The 17,397-nt window shown below is 39.6% G+C and overlaps 1 protein-coding gene across 1 annotated transcript in view; it reads left to right on the top strand.

Annotated features, from left to right (window-relative positions):
• The window catches only part of LOC143860605 (protein HOMOLOG OF MAMMALIAN LYST-INTERACTING PROTEIN 5-like), a 35,120-nt gene extending 31,308 nt beyond the window's left edge, over positions 1 to 3,812 (top strand). Inside the window, exons 6-7 of the mRNA XM_077371330.1 lie at positions 2,010 to 2,081; positions 2,648 to 3,812. Of these exons, the coding sequence (XP_077227445.1) occupies positions 2,010 to 2,081; positions 2,648 to 3,466 (891 nt within the window). The 3' untranslated portion in view covers positions 3,467 to 3,812. The remainder of the gene's footprint in view (positions 1 to 2,009; positions 2,082 to 2,647) is intronic.
• Positions 3,813 to 17,397: the final 13,585 nt, after the last annotated feature.

Below are 17,397 nucleotides of genomic sequence, written 5' to 3'. Positions count from 1 at the left end.
ATTCATTTGATTGGCCCTCACATAGATAGGGTGTCCACCAAAAATCAGCTCCATAGGATCATCCCAACCCTACGATTTGTGGAGGCAAAAATGAACGTGTAAAAACCTTCACAAATTTGTCCATTTTTGCCTCCACAGTTTGAAGGGTTGGGATGATCCTATGGAGCTGATTTTTGGTGGACACCCTATCTATGTGAGGGCCAATCAAATGAATGGTTTGGATCACCAAAACAATGTGGGCCCATTGTATTTTAAGCCGGCGGTGTAGCTAAGTTAGCTACACCGGCGGTGTAGCTTCACTTTCCTCTATATATATATATATATATATATATATATATATATATATATATAATGCCTTCTTAGTGTGCCTTAAAAGTCTTTTGATGAATCTAGGGAATATTTTGTTAGGAAACACAATTTCATGCGAGTTTATTCAGCTTCTTTTGTTTTCGAAATCCAGATGAGAAAACTTCCTATGTTGAGTTGTGAAATAACAAAAATATTGAAGGCGGGTATATGAGGGCATTCTTTGTCCTAATTTCTTTGTTACATAAGGATTGATAACAACATTTCTTGGATATGTGAATTCCAATGCCGAGATCTCACTTTGATTTTCCAAAGGTTTCCAAATACACCGTAGATTAGCATCTATCCTTCGAATCTGGCTGTAAATACCTTCAATTTTGAGTTCTGGCAATAAGCACCCTCAATTTTGAGTTGTTCTTCAGACAATTGCTTATGTGGAATTCTACTACCAAATTCTTTTCATTCACCCAAAATCTCTCAAGCCACTTACATTTGTCATGCATGTGGGGTGATCGGGGCTATTAGTCTCGTCAACCCCATGGGACGGGACGGCATGGTGTAAGTTGACCTCTTGACTATAATTTACAGTACGCCAGCACTTTTTTTCTAGGGGTGCAACTTGGGTCGGGTTGAACCCGAACCCGACGGGTTGAACCCGAATTTGGGTTGGGTTGGGTTGGGTTGGGAAAAATCAACCCGAATTGGAAATCGGGTTGGGTCGGGTTGGGGTGTTGGGCAACCCGACCCGACCCGAAACCCGATTTCCAATTCCAATATGTATAAAATTTTTACTTCTATGTTTGTTTTGTCATTATATAACTCAAATTTAGAAAGAAATTAAAAACTTGCTGAAAGTTGTCCTAATTAACCCTCTTGTTGGGGAACATCTAATGACTAGGATGAGATGGAAATACAAGAATAAAATGGAGAAATAAAACAAATGGTGAAATCGGGTTGAGAAAATTACAAATCGGGTTGGGTCGGGTCGGGTTGAGAAAATTACAAATCGGGTTGGGTCGGGTCGGGTTGGAAAAATGGGTTCCTCGGGTTGGGTCGGGTTGGCCTCAACCCGACCCGAGTTGCACCCCTATTTTTTTCTGAACTGACCAAAATAACTGATTTCATAACTTTTTATAAAAGCCAAAGGATTGGTACTGCACATTGGTTGGTGGAAACAACGTGGGTTCACAGAATGATAAGGAATCCCATTGATGGGTTCACACTTTGGTTGGTGGAAGGCTGGAAGCATTGGTCTCTTGCTTCCACCAATCATCCTTGGCTCAACAGATGCACTCTACTGAAGGGGGGAATCCTTTATAAACTGCTTCCTAAATAGATGGAATCTTCAATTGTTTTTCCCCTTTTTTTATATTGCAACATTCTGATTCTTTTTATTTGGTAAGCTGCATTCATGCCTATGCTCTCAAAGTTGTGATATGTTCTAAGTTCTAACCACTGGCAAGAGGGTGGACCCATCACCCATCATGGTTTAACAAATAGCATAGCTAGATAATAACTATTATTTCTTGTATTCAGTAATAGTATCTCTTTTCTAATGTAGAAGCTGATAGGCTGTGGTAATCACTGGTAATTTTTTTTTTGATGGTTGTAGTCACCGTTAAAGTTGAAACAATTTTTCCGCCTAGCAAGGAGTGCCTCAAAAGATTTTGTCTCTCCTCATTTTTTTTCTTTTTTTTCTTCAGGATCTGGGACCAAGTGAGGGCTTTCCATCAAGCCATCCAGGAGTTGATCCATCATCTCGACCTTTGGACAAAGTTAATCATCAACCTTCTATAAACACTACACCTTGAGTATTAGTAATAGTAACTCTTTTTCTTTTGTAGAAGCATAATTTAAACCATTTCCAAAAAAAAACATATTTTTAAAAATATCTAACTTTAAGGTAATTTGGAGTACAAGCTGATAGTATGTAGTAACCATGGTTTGAAATTTCGGTTTCGGCACAAATTTTGGACCTAGCGGAAACCGAAATTTCCGCTGAAATCCCAAAATTTCGGCCGAAATTCAGTACAGACACGAAATTTTGATTTATGGGACCGAAATTCAGTACAGACACGAAATTTTGATTTATGGGACCGAAATTTCGGCGGAAATTTGGACAGGTATTTTTTTCAAAATTTCGCCAAAATGCCGAAATTTCGTAAGTTTCGATATTTCGGATTTCGGTCAAAATTTAAAACCATGGTGGTAACCACTGGTATTTTTTTTTTTTTTTTTTAATGGTTTTAATCACTGCTAAAGTAGAAACAACTTTTCCGCCTAGCAGGGAGTGCCCCAAAAGATTCTGTGTATCCTCATTTTTTTTTCTTTTTTTCTGCAGGATCTGGGACCAAGTATTAATCGTCAACCTTCTATAAACACTACACCTTCCTCGTATGGAAGTGGTGATTACCCTTCTAATGATTTTGAACAACTTCCACCCCCACCTCCACCTGCCAATAGACCAGAAAATTCATCTTATCCTCAGCCATACCATCAACAATCCTACTCTCATGAGTCATTGCCACATCAATCCTACTCTCACGAGTCACTGCCACATCAGCCCTACTCTCCTGACTCATTGCCACATCAACCCTACTCTCATGAGTCTTTGCCAAATACTTATCAGTCACATGAACAACAACAGTCTTCGCCACAAAGTTATCCTTCCCATGATCAACAGTCCTCGCCACAAAGTTATCCTTCCCATGATCAACAGTCTGCACCACAAACTTATCCTCCACATGAAAACGGAACCCCTTACACTTTCCCTAATTATCAGTCTTATCCTAGCTTCAACGATAGCACCCTTCCAACTGCTCCTACACACTACCCTTCTTACTATCAGGGGTCTGATCCTGCTCTCCCTCATCAATCAAGTGCACCTTCGCACCATTCGAGTCCTCCACCATCAAACTACCCATCAACAGTGCAATATAATTCTGCCAATGGGAGTGAAACCCGTCCTGGATCTGCACCTCCATCTACCTTTACATTCCATTATGACAGCAATTATCAGCCACCACCAGATAAGATCGCCGACGCACACAAGGCAGCGAGGTTTGCTGTTGGAGCTCTGGCATTTGATGATGTATCGGTGGCTGTGGATTTCCTTAGGCGCTCGCTTGATCTATTGACCAATCCATCGGCACATTACTAAGTCTTACCTGGGATCTTTCAAATGTTTGTTACTTTCTTGCTACAATGGCATTTGGTGTTAAGTTTGGTTGGTTGTACAGGTTGATGGATATATGCCTGCCTGTAATCTCACAGGCATTTATTAGTGATATAAATACTAGTTTCTCACAAAGTTAACTTGAAAATATGCAGCCTCATGTTCATCTATTAGTATATAAACCTTTCCAAATTTGATCTAATTATGATAGTGACAGTACTTGTACGGATGTCAAGCTTGTTTTCTACTCATATTTGTCTCTAGAGCAAGATCACTTTTTTTGTAAGGACGAAGCAAGTTTAATTGTGTGTGATCATAATTTCTTTGAAATCAGCTAGCATTGATCTCAGAAACAGGAAATGAGTGGCATGGAAAGATTGAGTTGTCTTAACAGTTGCTTTTCACGTCTCAAAATCAGTAAGCGTTCCGGGGATCAATGCACTTTGCAAAGAGGTAGGGGAATCCATGGACCGCATCTTTGTTCACTCCAGGTTTGCTAGAAACTTAGAAACGCACCCTCTTGCTTTGGCATTTCGTGGGTCTTCCCTGCTCATATAGGTGGCTTTTTTGAAGAGTGTAGAACTTTGCCCCTTGGCCTCGGAGAGGTTGAATATTATGGAGATTAGTCTTCTTAGTAAATATTTGGGTGGGTTGGAAAGAAAGGAATTATTGGGAAGGTGTGAGTCCACGATCTAGAGGTATCTCTTCTAATGCATTGTGATAGTTTTGGAGAGAGATTTGTTACAACTAGTAGATGCAGTCGTCTGCTCTGCGATGGATCTCCACCTGAAGCTGGATGGATCTCCCCCTGAAGTGGAAAGGTCAAACTCAACTTTGATGGCTCTAGCTAAGGTGTAACTTGGGTCTGGCGGGAGTGGGAGTAATCTTTAGAGATGATGTTAACACCATCAAGTGGGCCCTTCAAGTCCTATTGAAGAGAGAGATTCTAATGAAGCGGAAGAGCAAGCAATATTGCAAGTGATCCTACGGCTGATTGACTTCGAAGTCTATAAAGACATTCTTAGTGGGAGGTTCTTTAAGGGTGATGATAAATTCGCACCCGTGTAGGATGATTCACACCCATGTCACGTGAATCGACATAAAAAAGCGTTAATGTCTGATGTTTTTCGACGCCTTTTGAAGCTCTTTGACGTCAACTCACGTGAAAGTGGTGCGAATCATCCTACAGTGGGTGAATTTATCATCACCCGTTCTTTAAATGTTGAATGGTTTTCCAACAACTCCTACCCTTTTGAGATTCGTTTGCTACAATAGAGGAAGTTCTGGAATGAACGAAGGTTATTTGGTGCTGTTTCAACACGTGTGGAGATCGCCCAACAGTGATGCCGACCAATTAGCTAAATTTGTAGCGGCCGATGGAGCTTTTCGATTTTCTACCTACGTAAGACTGAACCTTTTCTTTATTATTAATCTCCGTTCTTGTTTCATGTGTACTTGTTGCTGTTAGTGCTATAGGACCATCTAGGTAGCTTTGTACTTCCCCCTATTTTATTTCTAAGTTACTTGCCATTCAAAAAACAGGTAAGGCTCTGTTGCTTTTAACTTAAAAATGGGAGTAAAACAGATTCCGAGGGCTGTTTGGATACAAGGATTTTAAAATCCTGGATTTCCTCAAAATCCTACATGGGAAATGAGCGTAAGTGGTCCGTCCTTTTCTTATTTCTTGCTCTCTTTTTGTCGAGTAAGAGTAGTAAGTGGTCCGTCCTTTTCTTATTTCTTGCTCTCTTTTTGTCGAGTAAGAGTAGGAGTTTGTCCTGTGTACTGCTTATCCTACATCTGGATTTCTTACTTAAAATCCAAGAAAACAATTGATATCCAAGATTTTAAAGAAATAGACCGTCCATCGTTTCTGTTTTCTCGCCCTCTTTTACTCTGCTTTCGAACAAAAAACCTGAATTCTAACATCCTCGTATTCAAACAGCTCCCTAAAAGTAGCATACATATTGTTTTACGTCCGTTTTAAATCCAAAGAACCGAAGTCTTACAATATTGTGTTTTTCCCTGCTATTCGATTATATTCCGATGCAATGCCCCTCTGATTTCTGCCCTAGACTTTCATCTGCCCTGCTTGTATGTTTGTCTATACTTCTTCCATGTGTAATATCGGGTTGGTAATTCCCTTACATAACACATCACCACATTACTGCTTAACTAATAACTATTATGTTAGGACGTTAACTAGTAATTAAAAACTCGACTCGGTCAAGAACTAGGCCAAGGTAAAACTGGGTCTAGTTTCACAAGCAGATGATGAATGCAGTTGTGTTTAAACCCGTGAGTTTTTACTTATGTTGAGTATATGGCATGAGTTGAATCTACTGAAGCTCACTTGAGAGCTGAATCTACTGAAGCTTGCTGGATATTTCACCGGAGAACAACCAGGGCTTACAGACATTAAGAAATCTACCTTTGATGATAAGGGTGGTAGAACTCTAAAGAATTGGTACGAATTACCTATTTCTTAGACTGTTCCACTTAGGATGTGCTACTTCGCTTTCTGTAGACACTTTCTTAAGGTTCTGTGGGAGAATGCATTGAACCCTCGTTTAGATGAGAAATTATTTGATGAAATATGATAGAAGTACCACCCTTGATAAGCAGCTCCTCCAAAAGTGAGCAGCTGTTGGATCAAATATCAAGGTTGGGATGATGAGTGCTTGTTTAAATGGCCCTTCATCATATAATTTCTCCGTTTACACATCATAATCACATCTGTCTGATGTGGCGCTAAACACTTTGGCGCGTGTATATATATATATATATATATATATATATATGATGATGATGAAAAAGATTGTGAGCTGGAGGGCACCAAGCTTATGGTACGCTCGAGGGTCCAATCACATGGGTCCCACATTTTTTGTGGTGATCCAAAACATTCATTTGCAAGGCCCCATCATAGATAAGGTGTGTAACAAAAATCAGCTCTATTGGATCATCCTAACCCCTCCAAAAGTGGAGGGCAAATATGGGCAGATTTGTGGCAAACGGTATCTCTCCATCTTGCCCTTCACTTTTGGATGGGTTAGGATGATCCTATGGAGCTAATTTTTTGTACACACCCCATCTATGTAAGGGCCTTTCAAATAACTGCTTTGGATCATCCTAACAAAGTGGGCCCCATGTGATTGGGCCTTCGAGCGCCCCATAAGCTTGGTGCGCTCAAACGCACAATCTCTCTCTCTCTCTCTCTCTCTCTCTCTCTCTCTCTCTCTCTCTCTCTATATATATATATATATATATATATATATATATATATATATATATATATATCACTCACAAAGAATCCAGTTTTTTTGTGAACGTGGTACACATTTATTTTGTGATAATAGTTCGGCTATTTCACTCACAAAGAATCCAGTTTTTCATGGCAAAAGCAAGCACATAAGGATCAAGTATCATTTCATTCGAGGCTTAGTAAATGGTGGAGTTGTCAACGTTTGTTTTTGCAAGACTCAAGATCAAGTTGCGGATATTTTTACAAAGGCTTTAAAGACCGATACATTCATCAAGATGAAGGCAAAACTCGGTATTGTAGTGGTCTAGCTTAAGAGGGGCTGTTGGAAATTAATCTTGACCACTAGATCTTGATCATCTATCCACTTGACTTCTTAGCTTGGAAGATTCTTGACCACATTGGAAATATCTTTTGTGACATTTAATGGCCTAGGGACTATGTTTTGTGTTTTGGAATTGTGCTAGTCATTTACTTTTCATGTGATAGTGTGTTAGTGGTACTTAGGGAAGCTAAGATTAGTTAAGTTTTATTAAATTCGGATTTGGAATGTAGGCTATGTTTTAGACTATGTATCTTCTTCATTTGTAAGTTCTTTTAGTGAAATTTGAAGGGTTTTGAATTGGAGGGAGAAGATGAGTTTCAAGAGAAGAAGATTGTTCTCTTGATGTCAAACACACAAAGAAAGTAACCCAAGTTGTTGTACTACTCAAAACCGTTCAAATTTCACTAAAGAACTTACAAATGAAGAAGATACATAGTCTAAAACATAGAGAGAGAGAGAAAGAGAGAAACGTTGGTACGCTCAAGCGTTCCTAACGTTGGTACGCTTGAGTGGAAAAAACCGCTTTCCATTGGTTGCTGCTAAGTGGGCCCAAAAAGTTAACGCTCGGTTGGGAAATTCAGGGTTTGAAGAGAAACGTATTCTTACAGACTCGTAAAAAAATTCGACAGATACCTTCTCCTCCCTATTCCGACGCACATCTACGCTTTCTCCTCTCTGGAAAAACCGAGCGACATCCACATCCACTTCTCTAAACAAGCAACAAGGTTAGTGTTTTTTCTTCTTTTTTTCTAGAGAACAAGCTTAGGGTTTCTTATTTTTTTTTAGGGTTTCTCTTTGGAAAACTTGTTTTTTCCTTTTTTTTTTCTTTTTAGGGTTTCCAAATCTCAGGGAAGCTTTGGGTTTGTAAGGTTTTTATACGGTTTGTGATGTATTTTTTTCGATTTCTTTTTGGAAAACTTGTTTATTTTTTCTTTTTTTTTTAGGGTTTCCAAATCTCACTGAAAACCCTGATTCGAAGTAATGCAGCTCGACTAAGCCTTTTTCTGTTTTTATCATGAGTTGTGGATGTATGAACTGTATAATGCCTTGATAACAGTGTCCCCTATTTCATGTTTATTTATCCAAGTGTTCATGTTGTTTGAACTGTATATTGATTTTCTTCTGAATCATTTATGGATGATATTTCTTATTGACAAAGCCTTTATAATTCAACCGTTTTTTAGTGCTTGACTTGTGCTTGTAAATATCTCTTTCATTTTCTCTACTTGTTTAGACAAGCTTTCCCCAAACTATAGCATAATTTTCATGTTATGACATGCCAATTTGGAATCAATCTGGGGATCTTGTTATTGCAGCTTCTTGGCATGCCATAACATGAAAAATATTTGTGATTGCAGATCCCCAGATTGATTGCTGGTTTTCTTGTTATTGCATCTCTTCAAATGGTTAATATGTCGTCGTTAATCTGTCATGGATGCCAAATGTTATGTGATCAATGAAAGAGACAGTTAACTGATTGGATTTTATTATGCTATATGACTCATGTTGCAATGTTGAGCTCATGCATTTAACCCAAACTACCCACCAAAAGAAATGTAGTGGTACTGATGCAAATTGGCATGCCATTACATGAAAATTATGCTATAGTTTGGGGAAAGCTTGTCTAAACAAGTAGAGAAAATGAAAGAGATATTTACAAGCACAAGTCAAGCTCTAAAAAACAGTTGAATTATAAAGGCTTTGTCAATAAGAAATATCATCCATAAATGATTCACAAGAAAAGCAATATACAGTTCAAACAACATGAACACTTGGACAAATAAACATGAAATAGGAGACACTATTATTATACAGTTCAAACATCCACAACTCATGATAAAAACAGAAAAAGGCTTAGTCAAGTTGCATTAGTACCACTTCGAATCAGGGTTTTCAGTGAGATTTGGAAACCCTAAGAAAAAGAAAAAATAAACAAGTTTTCCAAAAAGAAATCGAAAAAAATACGTCACAAACCATATAAAAACCTCACAAACCCAAACCTTCCCTGAGATTTGGAAACCCTAAAAAGAAGAAAAAGGAAAAAACAAGTTTTCCAAAGAGAAACCCTAAAAAAATCAGAAACCCTAAGCTTGTTCTGTGAAAAGAAAAGAAAAACAACTAACCTTGTTGCTTGTTTCTTAGATCGAGTGGATGTGGATGTTGCTCGATTTTTCCAGAGAGGAGAAAGCGTAGAGGTGCGTCGGAATAGGTAGGAGAAGGTATCTGTCAATTTTTTTGGTGGAGTCTGGAAGAATACGTTTCTCTTCAAACCCCGAATTTCCCAGCCAAGCGTTAACTTTTTGGGCCCACTTAGCAGCAACCAATGGGAAGCGGTTTATTTACTCGAGCGTACCAACGTTAGGAACGCTTGACTGTACCAATGTTTTTCTCATATATATATATATATATAAGGAATAAGATTGTACGCTCGACCGTACCTAAAGTTAGGTACGGTAGAGTGTCAAATCACATGGGTCCCCCATTTTTGGTGGGCATCTAAACCATTCATTTGCAAGGCCCCATCATAGATAGGGTGCATACCAAAAATCAGCACCATTGAATCATCCTAACCCCTCCAAAACTGGAGGCCAAAATGGGCATATTTGTGGACAAACACTGTCTGTCCATTTTGGCCTCCACAAATGGATGGGTTAGGATGATCCTATGGAGCTGATTTTTGGTATGCACCCTATCTATGATGGGGCCTTCCAAATGAATGGTTTATATGCTCACCAAAAATGTGGGACCCATGTGATTTGGCACTCTACCGTACCTAACTTTAGGTACGATCGAGCGTACAATCATTTTCCTATATATATATATAGAGAGAGAGAGAGAGGAAAATGATTGTGAGCTTGAAGCTCATATAGCTTATATGAGCTTGAGGGCCCAAACACATGTGGGCCCACATTGTTAGGATGATCCAAAATATTCATTTGAAAGGCCCTTACATAGATGGGTTTGTACCAAAAATCAGCCCCATAGGATCATCCTAACCCATCCAAAAGTAGATGGCAAAATGGACAAACACCATTTGCCACAAATCTGCCCATTTTTTCCCTCCGCTTTTGGAGGGGTTAGGATGATCCAATGGAGCTAATTTTTTATACACACCCTATCTATGATGGGGCCTTGCAAATGAATGGTTTGGATCACTACAAAAAATGTGGGACCCATGTGTTTGGGCCCTCAAGCTCATATGAGCTATATGAGCTTCAAGCTCACAATCATTTTCCTCATATATATATATATATATATATATATGAGGAAACTGTTGGTGAACTTAAGCTCACCAAACTTATGGTGAGCTAGCTTGCCCAATCACATGGGTCCCACATTTTGGGGAGTGATCCAAACCATTCATTTGCAAGGCCTTATCATAGATAGGGGGTGTACAAAAAATCAGCTCCATAGGATCATCCTAACCCCTCCATTTGTGGAGGACAAAAATGGGGCAGATTTGTGTGTCTGTCCATTTTTGTCCTCCACAAATGGAGGGGTTAGGATGATCCTATGGAGCTGATTTTTGGTACACCCCCATCTATGTAAGGGACTTTCAAATGAATGGTTTGGATCATCCTAACAAAGTGGGCCCCCATGTGATTGGGCAAGCTAGCTCACCAACAGTTTCCTCATATATATATATATATATATATATATATATATATAGAGAGAGAGAGAGAGAAGAAAAAAAAACGGTTCCTACACATATCTGTAGAGAGTTCTCTACACACTAGCTTAAAATACAGTGGGGGCCCACATTGTTTGGGTGATCCAAGCCATCCATTTTAAAGGCCCTCACATAGATAGGGTGTCTACAAAAAATCAGATCCATAGGATCATCCCAACCCTACGATTTGTAGAGGTAAAATGGATGTCTTTAAACCTTTACAAATTAGTCCATTTTTTGCCTCCACAGTTCGAATGGTTAGGATGATCCTATGGATCTGATTTTTTGTGGACACCCTATCTATGTGAGGGCCTTAAAAATGAATGGTTTGGATCACCCAAATAATGTGGCCCCCACTGTATTTTAAGCTAGTGTGTAGATAACTTATCTACACATATGTGTAGGAACCGTTTTCTCATATATATATATATATATGAGGAAAATGATTGTACGCTCGAGTGTACCAAGCTTATGGTACGCTCGAGTATCCAATCACATGTGGGCCCACTTTGTTAGGATAATCCAAAGCATTCATTTGAAAGGCCCTTACATAAATGGGATGTGTACCAAAAATCAGCTCCATAGGATCATCCTAACCCATCCATTTGTGGAGGTCAAAATGGACAGACACTGTTTGTCTACAAATCTGCCCATTTTTTCCCTCTACTTTTGGAGGGGTTAGGATGATTCAATGGGGCTGATTTTTGGTACACACCCTATCTATGATGGGGCCTTGCAAATGAATGCTTTGGATCACCACAAAAAATGTGGGACCCATGTGATTGGGCACTCGAGCGTACCATAAGCTTTGTACGCTCGAGTGTACAATCATTTTCCTGTGTGTGTGTGTATATATATATATATATATATATATATATATATATATATATATATATATAGAGAGAGAGAGAGAGAGAGAGAGAGAGAGAGAAGGGGGGGAGAGAGAGACCAAGTATTTTAGAAGACCAATTGTTATGATGCTATTTCTTTGTTTTTTATGAGTACCTTGATCTTGAATTTGCTTTTCATGTAGAAGATGGCATCCACGTACCATTCAAAAAATAAGAAGACATCCACTATCTTTTCTTTATGCATTTCATCGGTACTATTTCCAAACCTATATTCTCTACCTTCTCTTTGTCTTTTGTTTATTCTTCTTATCTGCTTCTTGGTATTTTTTATTTTCTTTGCATCTGTTTTTTCCCCGCAACTACATTTTAGCTGGTGTTTGGAAGTAGGATGTTTTCGTTCGAATGAGTTATCCCACACTTTAATTTGTTCCCGTTAGATCTGTACTCTACTTTGATGCTTTTTTTCCTGGCCTTCACTGTCAAATTTGCAACCATCTTGGTATTGAGTTCAGAATGTTTTCTTATGAACTAATTATTTTGTACCCATTATTTCTGGCTTAAAAATATATAGAAAAAAATTTGATCAACGCTGCCCCATTTTCTGTCTTATAACGGTCGGCTTAATGATTGTATAAATCCAATCCTAGTTTAGGTTTTGAGAAGCATAAAAAGGAGTAAATCATACACCCATAAATAGACTTATAATGGTAGAGTGATTGCCCTTGTGGTGTTCCAAAACTTTGGAACCCTCATAACAATCCCATCTATGTGTGAATAGAAAGTCCAAAAGGCATAAATCAAATCAGCACAAAATCTAAAAAATCTGCTCAAAATAGTCTTCTTGGAATTCTCGGAACTCCGAGCATGTCCCCGGATCTCCGAGAAATGGTCCAGGAATCAAATATTCAATACCTGCTTGTATTCTCGGAACTCCGGAAAATTGTCTCGGAACTCCGAGAATTAAAAATAAGTCATAACAAGAAAAAAATTGTACAAAGAAAAAGAACATAAACGAAGAGTCAGGTAAAATCGGAGAAAGACTCGCAGTTATTTGAGCTTAAGGAGACAGTTGTCAAATCCAAGGACGAAACATCACCTGCAAAGTTCAAATGACCATGAGCCCGTCACCAAAAGCAACCCGTGTGATGTTCACGAAAACAGGCATCAAGTACACCCCTAGGTGAACATCCACTCAAGATCTCCTATTAGTATGCATGTGTTTGTTAAACCTGTCGGAAAACACCGCTACATATGCATACTAATCATTTTGTAGGGACCCCGGTCCCTAAAACAATTCATCTTTAGTTGGCCACATTTGAGCTAATTAATAAATAAATTTTTTCCTGGAAAGATATCCCAAAGAAAAGTCTTTCCTAATCTAGGAATTGAAAGAGAAGTTCAAAAGACTTACTCGCCCTACGCGAAAATGCTGCGAGAGGTGCACCGTCGTGCGAAAGAGGAGATCTCCGCCGTACCAAGGAGCACGCTCTTGCTCCTCACCCTTTGAGGCTGCGTCTCTCCCTACCCTCCTCTCTCATGAAATGCGACGAACCATGATGGCTAGAGCGAGAAAGAGAGTAAAAAAATATGCTAAAACATCAGAAAAATCAGAGCGATAACGCGAGAGAAAACGAGTTAGAAATAAAGTGAATTCGGATCAAGTATATATAATACCCGATCCGAATCACAGGTTGCGATTTCGCAATCACAAGTTCAATTTACCAAGGATCGCACCTTGCGATTCGGGTAGTTTCGCCCCCAATTCAATACATTCGCATTCTTTTCGCTGCTCCCCAAGGTCATTTCATTCATTTCTCCTCCATGGATCTCCGAAATCGAGTCAATCAATCCCTTGGTCTCTCTCAAAGCTCCGTAGGGTTTTGAACCCTCAATAAAGTCACTCAGGGTCCTCCGAAAGGATTCTCGCTTTTGCGTCGTGCACTCAATGAATCCATGGAACTCCGGTTTATCCCTAGCAGAGTCAATGCAATCTATGATTGCCAATCCTCCTCAATAGAGTCAAGGCAGACAAATGCCTTTCAATCATTCCTAGAAAAGACACCCCTAGTCCCCGAAAAGGACTCTTGCCTTTACAATCACACGGACAACAAACCAATCAATTTTGGTTTGTCCCTAGCAAAGTCAACATGATTTGTAGTTGTCAACCATCCCCATCGGAGTCGACTACCTCTCAACACGGTCGGTGAATCTCAACTCCCTAGTAGAGTCAGCCCTTGCCAGTTAGAATCAACTCAGGTTGATCCCCAGCCAAAGTGAGGTAATCAAAATGCCCTTTAGTCATCCTTAGCAAGGTTTTATTGGGTTTCCAAACGAGGATTCTTCCATCTATAACAGCTTCTACAATCCTCCCACCGAAGTCATGGCAACCTAATGCCTTCATTCAATCCCCGACAAAGTTAAGGTAACCAAGTGCCTTCCAAATCATCCCATAAAGTTGCCAGGCAACTAAATGTCTCCCGATCAAGCTCCTTCAGCTCAATCGGAATTCTTTCCTACATGGAAAATCAGGGGGTCTTTCCTCCATTTCTCTGAATCCTTGCTTAGACCCTCGTTCTTGAGACCAGGTCTTCAGCAAACATACCTCATCAACTAAACCCGAAACCCTCTAAATCAATCGGATCCCTTCACCACAGATTCTTTTCCCCCACAATCAATCGAGTCCCGTCACCATGGATTCCTTCCCTCTAAATCAATCAAATCCCGTCACCACGGATTCTTAACCCTCTCAATCAATCAAATCCCACCACCACGGATTCCTTATCCCCCTCAATCAATCGAGTCCCGTCACCACAGATTCCTTTCCCCCTCAATCAATTGAATCCCGTCACCACAGATTCTTTACCCTCTCAATCAATCAAATCTCGTCACCACGGATTCTTCACTCCAAAATCCGGTTCGGATCCCAGCAAACGGGTCCCTTCCAAAAACTCCTGGATCGAATCCCAACGAACGGTTTCCCTCCAAAATCTGGATTGGACCCCAATGAACAGGGTCTTCTCTGACAATCCCGGATTAAACACACAACGGGTTTTTCTTTGACAAACCTAGAATTGGACTAGACTCGGATGAGTCTTCTTTGAAATTTGGATTGGACCCCAATGAACAGGGTCTTCTCCGACAATCCCTGATTAAACCCACAACGGATTTTTCTCCGAAAAACCTAGAATTGGACTAGACTCGGACAAGTCTTCTTCGAAATCTGGATTGGACCCTAATGAACAGGATCTTCTCCGACAATCCCGGATTAAACCCACAACGGGTTTTCTTCTGACAAACCTAGAATTGGACTAGACTCGGGACGAGTCATCTTCAAGATCTGGATTGGACCCCAACAAACAGGGTCATCTCTGACAATTACTTCACTTATGACCTTTAGAGGGTCATTGTCGAAGATCCGATCGAGATTGGATACTCCCCCAAACCAGGCCCAGGCATACGTTAGTGCCGCGGGGCTAGATGTACTTCTCCTCTTGGACCCTGGGCGGGTGGGGCCCAACATCATAGTTGCCTTGGCAGAGAGGTGGTGGATCACCACATCTTCCACTTTCCTATCGAAGAGGTAGACATGACGCAGCTTGCTTTCTCCGTACTCTCCGAATTCCCGATGGGGAGAGAGTGAGTCACTCTCACGCCAGTTTCAGAGGTGGAGTCTAGACAGACACTCGGTGTGCCTGACTTTGACACTGACAGGGAGTCGATCCGAGTCACCTATGCTTCTGGTAATACACGGGTGTTTTAAATCTTAAACCCACGATCTTAGGCAACAAAGAGTTGTACAATTAATCCTCATTGTTTTGATATTTTAAGTCAAGTTGATTCTCGACTCTTACCTTATAGATCACAAACAAAGACATATCCTTCTACCTCTGATTAGAGAGACACGTGTAACTATGGCTAGAAAATTTAACCAAAATGGTAACACCTTCCGCCACTAACCTTCAGAATCAAAAGATCCAAGATGTCATTGTGAATGACCTTTAGTGGACCGATACTCAAGGTGACACCCTAAACCGGTTAATCTCTGTATATTTTTATTTAATATACCCCATACAATTACTAAAGTCAGTAAAATCAAGCGAATCTAGAATTCTTCTCTTACCAATCTATCCTTGGATATGTGGTTCAAAAACTTAAGCCCTTGATTGGATGAATTCTTGTCCACAAGATTTCATTTATTTCTAACATTACTGATTATCTCATTCTAATGTAAGGTGGGCCAAGTTTGATCTTGAGAAGAGTGTAATCCAAGTAAATAAGGATTGGCCTGAAGAGAACCAAACTCACTAAATGGGGAATGAAAAATTAGAGAGAATCCATTATACTTACAAACCTTGATTTATAGTCAAAGGAATCAAGTTTTCTAGAATAAGGTTTCTAGTCCATATGAAACCAATATTCAGAAAGGAGTGGAGAGTAATAATGAATTCAACAACTACCTTTATTCTATTTCCCGGTATAATGGTCTACTCTCCTCTACTAAGCCCCTGACTCATAAGAAGACCTCACATAGAATTCTAAATATGAATAGCAATGCCTTAATCTATCTACCAATCTTTTCCAGAGTACTTACTAAATAGGAATCATACTATACAAAGATAGGATGTTACCTCACTTTCCAGCCACAATGAACCTAAGGTGTCCATACTTTATGTGTCATCTGTCACTCAAGATAAAGGCACTTGATACCAAGTTCAATCTCTCTAAATTGACCCCATTGAGCCAATACATCTGCAGGATAATAAATGTTGCCTTTGCCAAGAATCCTTTTGACCACTTTACTCAATGTTGGCATTTAGAATAACAAGAGGAGTAAAGTGACCACAACCAAGGTTCTGAATCTAAAGCCTTTCAAAATGTGCTCAAAACTACTACTTTGGTTAATATACTTTAAGGTTATCAAAACACATCGTAAGAGTACTTGCAAGTGTTTCGAATGATCTTAAAAAAATATTCACTAACTTCATTTAAGAATTCCTATGCATTTTTTGAGTCTTAAAAACATCTCGAATTGCATTTAGAAATGGAGCTCTTCCATTACTACTAGACTGATAGTGACATTGAACTCCCACTATTCATAAGCATCTTTTCGATTTGGGTTTAGTGGGCTTGTCATTCAATGGTGCATAGTCTAGCCTTTTGTAGTCTTTAACTTTGCGGATATATTCTATCATTTGCTAATGTTCTGACCCACTAAAGTACTCGGCATAATCGGTATCTAGAAAAGACACTGAGATACCAATAACTTTAATGTCATAGACACACACTTGCATTTCCAAACATGCTCACTTCTTATAACACCTATTTTGTCCACATTGGAGTTTAATTAAGTCAATCCACGATTTTAATCAACCCAGCTGAAAGGAATGACTAGAATGTATAGAACCACGGTAATATATAAGTGTGCTTCTAATTTGATACCAGACGTGCCATCATCGGCCGTCCATTGGGCCGTGCCACGATGCACAATTGGTTTCTACTTTAGAAAACACAATACCATGATTATGAAGAGACCGGTTGTGTCACCGTGAGTCGTCCGTTGGTCTGTGCCACAATACGCAATTGGTTCCCATATAAAATTCAGTCAATCTATCTTTGGGAAAAATTAGTTGGATTGCCTAGAATCACAAAAACATAAAAATGACTAAACATCAGACGTGTCATTACGGGCCATCCGTTGGGCCGTGCCACAACACACAAACAATTCTCAATTTAGGAAATCACAATATTGTGATTCTGGTGAGACATCAGCGTGCGTCGTGGGCCGTTCGTTAGGCCGTGCCATGACACACAATT

The sequence above is a fragment of the Tasmannia lanceolata genome, unplaced genomic scaffold, assembly GCF_043159265.1.
Source record: "Tasmannia lanceolata isolate RefF3 unplaced genomic scaffold, GAP_Taslan_0.1 ptg000037l, whole genome shotgun sequence".
Classification (NCBI taxonomy): Eukaryota; Viridiplantae; Streptophyta; class Magnoliopsida; order Canellales; family Winteraceae; genus Tasmannia; species Tasmannia lanceolata.
The sequence above is the reverse complement of the archived record's forward strand: the minus strand, read 5'-3'. Positions and strand labels throughout refer to the sequence as shown.